The 11,836-nt window shown below is 34.2% G+C and overlaps 1 protein-coding gene across 1 annotated transcript; it reads right to left on the reverse strand.

Annotated features, from left to right (window-relative positions):
- Positions 1 to 6,027: 6,027 nt before the first annotated feature.
- Positions 6,028 to 11,523, reverse strand: LOC117332127 (selenoprotein H-like). Its single transcript, XM_033891010.1, has 3 exons — positions 11,399 to 11,523; positions 8,668 to 8,804; positions 6,028 to 8,316 (listed from the first exon to the last, which is right to left on the reverse strand). Exons 1-3 carry the CDS (start codon positions 11,521 to 11,523, stop codon positions 8,216 to 8,218), a joined length of 363 nt encoding a protein of 120 aa, XP_033746901.1. The 3' UTR covers positions 6,028 to 8,215.
- Between the last annotated feature and the right edge of the window lie 313 nt (positions 11,524 to 11,836).

An 11,836-nucleotide genomic window follows, 5' to 3' on the forward strand; every position in this document is an offset into this window, starting at 1 on the left:
TTTTATTTCCTATATATTTTGTCTCCCTAAGCTGTTTTACCATAAACATTCTTGCACTGAGTGCTCAATATATCAATCTTTGGTAAAAATATGTTTTGTATGGACCGGCCTTAAATATATTAGGAATTTTTTTTTTTGTCGTTCATTAGTACTGTAAACTGAACAAAAATGACAGTTGCTTGAATATATACATTGTATGTGAATATTTATATGATAAACCTGTATCGTGCATTGAAGTATTTTCCTCTCACTCTTGTATTTGTTTGTGTTTTAAATTAAAAATCCAAAAACTATTTACAAGACTTCTTTTCTTCAAAAGAGAACATCTCATACAACGCTCACAAAAATAAAAGTCGGAATTAAGTTGATAAATGAATATAACAGTCTTGTACCGAAAAAAAAACCTACCTCTGAAGTGCGTCTCAATCTTAATGCTATCAGAAGAAAGATTCGTTGTGGAATAATTCCTTTCAGCAAAACCGGCCATAGACAATTGGTTACGTCAATAGCCCTGTACCCGTTTTCTTGTTTTTAGAACAAAACGTTTGCCGACATATTTCAGTTGACCTTTGTTTGTCGAAACAAATGACGGATAACATTTTACAGACGCTATTGTACTCTGTTTAAATCACCTGGCCCACACCATATACAAGTACCATCGATATACCTGGACTTCACCAGACATCTTTTAAGTGCCATCCCATACCTGTATATAATTACATGTCAATCTTACTATCATGAACCACCGTTATCCAGGTGTTTGTAAAAGTAATGTAAAACAGAATCATACTGGTGTTCATTTTAATAAGATACATATACAGAGAATTCTGGATATGATTAAAAAAACAATGTATGATCACCTTACGTTTACACAACAATGTATGATCACCTTATGTTTACACAACAATGTATGATCACCTTATGTTTACACAACAATGTATGATCACCTTATGTTTACACAACAATGTATGATCACCTTATGTTTACACAACAATGGATGATCACCTTATGTTTACACAACAATGTATGATCACCTTATGTTTACACAACAATGTATGATCACCTTATGTTTACACAACGATGTATAAATAAGACAAGGAATCTTTTATATAAATATACAAAATACATGTATGAAGTCACCAACACATTACATTTACCACTGGGAATTGCAATTGTTAACCTTCGAATCAACAACACATAGTGTATAGGATTCTATGATACATTGTGTTAATAACTAGATATATAACATAGACACGCAAATGACGAATTAAGTCTATTTATAACTCGTGTCCTGACCGGCCTTGAATTCACGATATAAGGTAACTGGTCGTAAACTTGTATATGAACATATTTTATATAAATACACAAAGTATGAACATTTTTATATAAATACACAAAGTATGAACATTTTATGTAACAATATACAAAGTATGAACATATGTATAAATATACAAAGTATGAGCATATGTATAAATATACAAAGTATGAACATATATAAATATACAAAGTATGAACATATATAAATATACAAAGTATGAACATATGTATAAATATACAAAGTATGAACATATGTATAAATATACAAAGTATGAATATATGTATAAATATACAGAGTATGAACATATGTATAAATATACAAAGTATGAATATATGTATAAATATACAAAGTATGAACATACATGTATGTATAAATATACAAAGTATGAACGCATTATGTATAAATGTACATGTACAAAGTATGAACGCATTATGTATAAATGTACATGTACAAAGTATGAACGCATTATGTATAAATATACAAAGTATGAACATATTTTGTATAAATAAATGTACAACATATGGTATGTATACCTTGTGTAAAAATATACGGTAAATATTGTACGGATGAGCTTCATTGATGAAGATGAGGAATTATTTGTCAATGGGATACCGTGCAGCCATCTTGGAACCATCTTGGAACCTTTTTAAATTTTAGTAGTTTACATAGACATCTTGGAGTAATATTTAATTCAAATGCTAAATGGTCTGACCACATTGATGAGATATACAAATCAGTAATGAAAAAAATAAATGTTTTAAGGAAAATTAAATATATGTTAAAGCGTGATGCTCTTTTAAGAATTTATAAGTCATTTATTTTACCTGTTCTGGAATATGCATGTGAGGTTTGGGGCGGATGCTCTCAAGCTGACTCAGAATAGTTAGAGCGGGCTCAGCTTGAAGCAGCTATAATAATAACTGGTCTACCATCTTATACAAGAAAAGAATTTTTATATTTTGAAACATCTTTGGAACCACTTTCAGACAGAAGAGCTAAAAGAAATCTTCAATTACTATATAAGATAAACAATAATATGACTCCAAGTTATCTATCTAACTTATTACCTCCTTCAGTGGGAAATAATAACCCTTACCCTTTAAGAAATAAGGACAATTTCAGAATTCCAAATTACAGACTCTCTTCTACAATAAACTCCTTCTTTCCCTCTACCTTAAGAAACTGGAACAATTTAGACGACAATGTTAAATCCATTTCTCTTTCTTCTTTCAAACTAGCTCTCTCTCAACCTATTTCTACTAGTCTGCCTTGCTACTATAATTATGGTGAAAGAAAGTTTAATATAATACATACAAAATTAAGATATAAGTGTAGTTCTCTTAAGGATGATCTTTTTCGTGTAAATTTGGCAGAGGACTCTATTTGTGTAAACTGTGGTAACATTTGTGAAAATGTGCATCATTTCTTTTTTGAATGTCCAATATATGCTACTGCTCGTGCTGAAATGTTCCAATATTTTAATGATTTAAATATACATGTAAATTTAAATTTGTTATTATATGGTAATGAAAACTTGGCTTTGGAAGTGAATAGTTATGTATTTGGATATGTGCAGTCTTTCATAAAGTCCAGCAGAAGATTTTGAATATATATACTTGTATCTCTTTATTATGTAAATGTATATTGTATGTTAAATTATCCATTTTTCCTCCTAATTGTTACATGATTTACTATATATTATACCTATGTCATTACTTGTAAATATTAACATGTTGAGTGGAGAAGGCTTCATAAGTTGTAATAACTTGTGCCTAATCCTATTGTTCTTGTCTAGACAATAAAATATGTTTAAAGAAAAAAAAAAGCCATCTTCGGTAGCCAACGATCTGCCTACTTCTCTTCACCCTTGGCGAGTATGTCGTGCAGTGGGTCGCAGTACTCCGCCAATAGGACAAATATTACGATCGGATAATGGCGGACATTGATGCTATCTCAGTTTTTATGGTAATTAATATCAACCTTTCCCATAAAGGGCCATAACTTCCATAATAACGGTACGATATTAGTGACATAGCTATTGATGGCTATAAACCTTTAAATAAAGTTTGATGTTATTCCGTAAATAATTACTCGGGATCGACCATTCTCATTGTGATTCTTAAAAGCGAAAATAAATGATTTTACAAAAGACACGAAAATATTAGTTCCGTCATAAATGAGTATAAATGTTTTGTAATACCAGAATTCTGTTTACGATGCTGAGTCACAAATAACCTTTAGTATATAGGTCTCTGATTACGACGGATAAAAAAATAGATGAAATCATATCATATGACGCAGGAGTTCAACAAGTAATCGAAGGGACATAACTCCTATAGAATACACTTTGGAAGAGTCGTATTGCCATATGGAAGTAATCTTAATCAAACTAAAGTCTATAATACGGTGGCTGGGAAAGGTCATCAGAAATCAACAGATCTACCATACCCCTAATATTAGCATTAGAGTGAATAATCAGATCGAGGGCCGATGAAGAGTATGATAATTATCAAGAGAGTTATATTTCAATCTGTGTAGAAGCACATCTGGTAGAAGTGAAAGAAATATTTCGATCAGCAAATATCCATAATTGAAAATTCAGGCTTGCTGATAGTCAGAGACTAGATTTAGAATGTCGTCTTAACACGACAAACGGAAGCTAAAACAGCCTACACATGCTTGTCCATTCCGCATCCTCTCATAAGGTACTTTTCTGAACTTGGGTTTTCTCGCTCTCTAGAATATGATCTTGTACAATGTACCTGTGATAAGGCAAACAATAGCAATGATGATAACAACCTTTCATCTGTCAAAATCTAATAATACTTTTTTCATCTTTTAGTTTCCTAATCAATCTCATACTGAGAATACAAAACAAGGGTCAGGGGAAACCTACATGAGATTTGAGAAATATCCTTCAAGAACAGAGATAAGCTTCAACTGTCAAAATTTACACTTGTCGGCTACTTTGTTTTTGAAAAGTTTCAATAAGAAATTTGAGAAATACCCTTTAAGAACCTAGTGATTGAAAGTTTCAACCGTCAAAATAGCCTCCTCTCAGCTATTTTGTTTTTGAAGTCTAAATAATCTTAAGTAATTCTCAAGATTTAGAAATAGCAGTAACAAGGAAAAGATTTTCTACATACAGACGACTGACCAGGGACGACGAAGATTGAAAAGCCCACCATCTCAAGCAAAATTGAACCGGAGCACAATGCCACAACTCGTGTCACCTACGTGTACGAACAGGTTCAGCAATGTAATGGAATACAGAGTACATGATCTATTTACGAAAAAAAATATGTAAAACAAGTATTATATATTTATACATTTTATTTGGGTTTTTTTTCAACAATTTAAAAATAACTGTATATACATGCAGTCTTTTCTAATTCTACTGTACTCAAGGGGTTACAAGAATACCCTAATGTACTCAGGGGGTTACAAGAATACCCTACTGTACTCAGGGGGTTACAAGAATACTCTACTGTACTCAAGGGGTTACAAGAATACCCTACTGTACTCAAGGGGTTACAAGAATACCCTACTGTACTCAAGGGGTTACAAGAATACCCTACTGTACTCAAGGGGTTAGAAGAATACCCTACTGTACTCAAGGGGTTACAAGAATACTCTACTGTACTCAAGGGGTTACAAGAAAACACTACTGTACTCAAGGGGTTACAAGAATACCCTACTGTACTCAAGGGGTTACAAGAATACCCTAATCCCTAATGTACTCAAGGGGTAACAAGAATACCCTACTGTACTCAAAGGGTTACAAGAATACCCTAATCTACTGTACTCAAGGGTTTACAAGAATACCCTACTGTACTCAAGGGGTTACAAGAATATCCTACTGTACTCAAGGGGTTACAAGAATACCCTACTGTACTCAAGAGGTTACAAGAATACCCTACTGTACTCAGGGGGTTACAAGAATACTCTACTGTACTCAAGGGGTTACAAGAATACTCTACTGTACTCAAGGGGTTACAAGAATACCCTACTGTACTCAAGGGGTTACAAGAATACCCTACTGTACTCAAACGGTTACAAGAATACCCTACTGTACTCAAGGGGTTACAAGAATACCCTAATCCCTACTGTACTCAAGGGGTTACAAGAATACCCTACTGTACTCAAGGGGTTACAGGAATACTCTACTGTACTCAAGGGGTAACAAGAATACCCTACTGTACTCAAGGGGTTACGAGAATACCCTCATCCCTACTGTACTCAAGGGGTTACAAGAATACCCTACTGTACTCAAGGGGTTACAAGAATACCCTACTGTACTCAAGGGGTTACAAGAATACCCTACTGTACTCAGAGGGTTACAAGAATACCCTACTGTACTCAAGGGGTTACAAGAATATTTAATCCCTACTGTACTTAAGGGGTTACAAGAATACCCTAATCCCTACTGTACTGAAGGGGTTACAAGAATACTCTACTGTACTCAAGGGGCTTACAAGAATACTCTACTGTACTCAAGGGGTTACAAGAATACTCTACTGTACTCAAGGGGCTTACAAGAATACCATAATCCCTTAACAAATAATGGCAGTGATAGTGAGATTTACAAAAATAATCAGTACAATAAAAAGAGCACCATATTTACCATACCCCACCTACATTCATAAACAAATACAAAGGTTTTCTGTAATAAGACCATCTCTGTTGAAATGATGTGCATTTCCTGTTTCACTAGTACAGAAATCATCATTGTCATCTCTTTCTTTACTGAACAGATAATGCTGGTCTCTTTACAGGATTTCTACACAATCATACAACTATTGAACTCCCATAGATTCACAAATTCTCGCACACACAAGAATGCACACGTCTGCCAAATACATCGATAGCTTAGCTTAATGTCACTACAATGGACACCCAGCTGTATGTTTCTGTAATAATATTCAGCTCTTATTTCACTTATCAAAAAAAATGAACAAATCTTGTTTCTCCTGTATTGTATACTTCAGTCATCTCGTTTTACTTCGTTCATACATTCACACCCGGTCACACGATACACATACCTGAACACATAGTGGTGGTATCTAATATAACATCTACAAAATCATTTCTTACAGTCCATCTACACCGTCTACTTCATCTCTACATTTCCTAAATACACCACAGGTGTCTGCATCTGACTAGTATTTATAGAAAAATAAAAAATATCCCCTACTCCTACTACATATAATAGGATATAGTAAGAGTTGGGACTAATATTTGTTTTCTATAAATACTAACCAGATACAGACGACTGTGGTTACACCTACACTATTTTCTATACATGCATACCTCTATTGTATAAATCTATATTGTCTAAATAATTCAACTACAATGTACTAATCTAACTACATTGATTGTATTAATCTTAACTACATTGTATTAATCTTAACTACATTGTATCAATCTTAACTACATTGTATTAATCTTAACTACATTGTATCAATCCAACTAAGTTGTATACATGAGGAATTGTATCAAACTACAATGTATTAATACCCTAATATTCCACGGATATCAATGTTTGTTATTAAAATGTCCATGATAAAAAGCTACATTGTAACAGAGCAAGCACCAATAACATACTACATTTATCTATCAGACAGGCTCTCCTAACAAGACAATATCATTATGTAGCCATATTTACTATAGACCTTATTATATAGCCATGGATACAGAGAGTAAATTATGTCAGATATCGTCTTCATGATATAACAAAATCGGCTTTCTAGTCACATTTCTAGGGCAAAATAACCTGTGACCTGGTTTTGATGTCCTTTAATTTGACAAGTTTGATAATGACATTAAAAGCTACAAACAAGTGTGATGATTCTAGTCCACATAGTGATGTTCTGATTAATCAAAATGATGTTACATCCAAATAATCATTATTTTCTATGATAGATCATTGTTTGATTTGCCACGAAACATTAAGGGAGCGAAACTGGAGTACCAGGAGAAAAACCACATGGTCAGCCAGGTGACCCTCGTATCTTTTCATATCTGTTGAAGACTTGAACACTGGCTGACAAGGTAAAAGGCAAGACCATCCTTATACATGTATATATATTCTATTTAGAAGTGTTACTAGCAGTTTGTTGAAACAATTCTACACTCAATCTTCTAGATATCTAAATCGGCTAAAACAATGTACCATTCTAAACTGACCTGTATTGGAATTATTTAATATTACCAGATACATATCTGAAACATCAGAAATACAACTTTATAGAAGAAAATATTGTACACAGTACATTTACGATGCTTAATCTCGGATAAATCGTAATATGAAATCATAGGCGACTTATTTTTACACAATACAAAAAGTTCCATACTTAAACTTAAACCACCCTCCTTAAGTTTGAGATTATTTTAGATTTAAATTGAGTAAAATATCAATTCCATCCTTTAGAAGTTTTTGCCACACCTCTATATTTTGTATGTATCTTTCCTTCTTATAAGCAGTTATTACTAGGAGGTTGTTTTTGTTGTTGTTAATTTATACTTTCAAATCATGGGTGTCATTTTATGAATTTTGAAGAGAAACGAAATATATACACTGTCAGAAATGTATCATCTTTAAACATCATGTTATACCACAGAAGTTTGTTGATAAAAAAAGATTAACATTTATCTTCATCTTGACCTGTTAACTTCACATTATTTTGTGAGTATATAGTTCTGGAACAAGTGAAAACCATCAGGATGTGTACAGGAGTTGCCTCCCTTGTATACACAATCCGTCATACACACTCGGAAACCAGTCATATTTACCAACAAAATCAAGTCAAGTCAACAAGCCATCTACAATACTTCACAATAATGCTAAACACTAAAACTATGTTAAGAGTTTGCATTGTGATTTTAACTTCACAATTTCTACAGCAATGCCTTTTTGATTTCTTTAACAACATCTTCTGTCTCTGGAAACTTCATTTTTCTTGGTGGACCTTTTTTCAGACCTGTCCAAACCAGGACTTCTGAAAAACATAATACTCCATATTTGAAATTATCCTTATCTGTAGAATTACTTGACTTTGAACATAAACACTAAAGAGATAAAGTCTTAGTGAAATATATTAAAAACTTTTAAAACAGGTGAAACATCCTTAAACAACAAGAGTCTATAAAATGAGTAAATTTGGAATCACACTGTACAGCTGGATTTATAACTTATTATTGTAAAGCAAATTATTATCTTACAAAAGTATCTTTGCTGAATCAGTTAAATATTTCTGGATTCATGATGATAGGATTATAAGTATGGTACAGAAGTATTAGTTTAGATTAATTATTCACTTTCCTGAACCAGTTTTAAGGCATTCATTTACCTGAATCATCTTCTTTGAACAAAGTGCATTCAAATGCTCCTCGTCTGGGTTTGTCAAGGTTAAGATCCACTTGTAGGTCTGCTCCGAAGGATTCACGCAGGTCTTCAGCCAAGGCGAGAGCTCTGCGTTTGTACACCTGTCAGGATTTGCTGAATCAGAAACACATTTTTTTTCTAATTAATCACATCATAATGTTCTCTGCATGTTATATATGTCCGACTTTTAAACATTAATTCACACCAGCAGATCAATCAATTCTTCTTCCACAATTTCTGGATAAAACTTATGCATCAAAATTAATAACAATTAAACATATTGATTATCAGAACTAACAGGAGTCCCAGTTTGAACAAGAGGCCCTGAGGGCCTGTATCGCTCACCTGGTTTATTTGAGCAAACATCAAAATAATATTTATGTCCCATTTGCTAATAGCTTTATTTGTTGATACAGAGGAGCCCATTTATTTGCATATCGGTTATTTGAATATCCCGCTTATTTGCATAAAATTCTGAGGTCCCGATTTTTTTCTTCTTTATCTTTGTATTTCAATCCTGTGTATTTGCATCGACTAAAACACCGACTCCCGCTTATATGCATATAAAAATTCCAAAAAATCGAAAAAATTTAATTGATTTTAGGGTATTTTTGTGATTTTTCCGTAATAAAAGTTTTATGAAATGTGTTTTAACTTACATTATTGATTCGACACGATGTACAACGTTATCTTATCATTGGTTCACACTTCGTCATTACAGGTTACGTTCGATGCATCGATATCGACATTGTTATAATTTAGACCATATCAGTAGCAATGTGCAGAAGAATTACTGAATAAAATATCTATATGCCTCATCTTTTGATGAGATTTGTTTATCTATTATAGCATCGATCCAAACCTGTGTTCTGTGCACTTGAACACTCGCTGAGGCAGGTTGCGATCGCCATGATTGTTTTCTAGGCGCGTTGCATTGTGGGGGCATATGTGTAATGAACGACAACTCTTTCTGTGTGTGCACCATTTTCCAAAACAAACCCAAACGACAATACACATGTCATGGTCATTTAAGACAGTCTATTACTTCAGCAGTTCATCATCTATGATCAAACCAACTAATATACTCATAGCAGGAACACAACGCATCTCAAGACGATAATGAATGTTAATTGAAACGATGACATTGTACATCGTAGTGCCAACCCACGCGTGTATGACCGATATTGGACCCAGAGACTCGGGAGTGACAAGTAGTAAACGATGAAGTGTATGCAAATATTTGTACATTTACAAAGAATAACAACCCATGTATTTCGTATTTACTCTTATATTTTAAATAATGTGTTTTTTTTAAATATATTTTTAATGCAAGTAACGTAAACAATCATATAGCGCCCATTTTGAGTACCTACCTGACAATCTACATAGTGTATAAGAGGGGCCAAAACCCAACTCCGCCTATACGAATACTCCGGTTATTTGCATATTTTGTCATGGAAAAAGGGCTATGCAAATAAGCGGGTTGCTCTGTATATGATTATATATAATTATGCTGTGGGGATTTCAACTGCTTCAAAGATATAACCTAGAAACAGAGCCATGACTGTATTTAAAGAAACTATAAGTCCCTTGGGGTGGGGAAAGAACCCTGGGCCTATTTTTACACCAAGATTGTGTTCATCTCTTGATGCCCAGCAGGGCTATATATGATTATGGGGTGGGCATCTGAATGATTTCACAGATAAAACAAAAGTAATAAGTCTTCAAGGGTGGGGAAAGACCCCAAACCCAAGGGAGAGGTGTCAGTCCCATTATTTGTATAAATTAGAATCCCAGCCTACTGGGGATGTTACCACTGAAATATCAATGTCATGCATTGCTTAGTTGCAGAGAAGAAGTCATTAACATCAATATTTCCAAATGGACCACTTTTTTTGGCTTTGCCCTTTAGGCCCAGGTGGGGGGATCACCTTACTAGCTCAGACTAGTGGGAATTTCCCTTTAGCCAAGTGGTAGGATGTTTGCCTTGAGAGCGAATGGTCGCTACCTATGTAGTTTGAGCCCCAGCGCGGGCAGGGTATTTTTATTACTCCTTCCCATCACAGATTTGGTGCCGTTGACCACTCCAAGTGAAAGCTATAGGAGATTGAGAGGCTTTCTTGGAGATAAAGAACCTGAATTGTGGTTGTCTTTGGGGGCAGTCTTTGGGGGCAAAGACTTTGTGAAGGAGGGAGTAGTGTAATAGTAGAGAGTACAAGGTCAACTTTTAATACTAGCTCAGACTAATGGGAATTTCCCTTTAGCCAAGTGGTAGGATGTGGTTCATAATTAACATGACGAAGCATCTAACTTATTCAAAATCCCAGATGAAAATATCAGCCAGTCTTGAAAGATGCATGCATACACTGTACCACATTAATGATTACTTTTAAACATCAATTTGTCAAAATTCGGGATTTTAACATTCTATTTATCATACATCTGTTCGGTTAGTTTAGGAATGAAATGTTTAATTTCATCAGCACTAAAATAAGCTGCAAATTCCTTCTTTTATTTTCATTATTCCAATTAAACATCACAATCAGTAGTATCCCCTATTGGGCCCCCCATTCATTTTACATTATCAGCACATTTACGCCTAAGCTATCGATACCAACAAATAGATCGAAGTATAAATATAAACAGTGTAATGTATCCGTCACGTGCACATTCCACATCGTAGTAGTCTGTCCTACCAATGTTCGATAGCGATCCTCATCTGACCGTCTGCCTGTTTTTCATTGTTGGTCTTCGCTTTCTTCTGTGGCGAAATTTCGTCGACGGCCGTGGGTGCCGAACCCCTCTTCTTTCTCGGTGGCATGATCAAACTTCTTATCGCGTGTGAAATATGTTTTAAGACTTTCCTCTGATTACAAGTTAAAAGGCCATCAACTGAGATCAGCGTGACATTTTCTTAAAGGATGTATTTTTGTCTCGAACTTGTAGTGTTTACAACGGAGACACTGATCTACAATGGCAAAACAATCCTTCGGACCTTACGTTATTTGCTTTTTGTGTGGTGTATAAGTCCGAAAGGTTCCGAAATATAAATGGCCATGTGACAAAAAGTGCGGGAAACATTGACACTGGGAGGTACCTCTGAAGGGACAAATATTTTGGAAACACAAAAAAAA

This window comes from Pecten maximus, chromosome 8 (genome assembly GCF_902652985.1).
Source record: "Pecten maximus chromosome 8, xPecMax1.1, whole genome shotgun sequence".
Classification (NCBI taxonomy): Eukaryota; Metazoa; Mollusca; class Bivalvia; order Pectinida; family Pectinidae; genus Pecten; species Pecten maximus.

Excerpts from the sequence above, each read along its gene's own strand:
- LOC117332127 (XM_033891010.1), bottom strand. The coding sequence starts at position 11,523 with ATGCCACCGAGAAAGAAGAGGGGTTCGGCACCCACGGCCGTCGACGAA. Across the intron at positions 8,805-11,398 it reads AGGATCGCTATCGAACATTG|GGTGTACAAACGCAGAGCTC; the intron begins GTAGGACAGACT and ends CAAATCCTGACA. Across the intron at positions 8,317-8,667 it reads GTTCAAAGAAGATGATTCAG|AAGTCCTGGTTTGGACAGGT; the intron begins GTAAATGAATGC and ends TATGTTTTTCAG.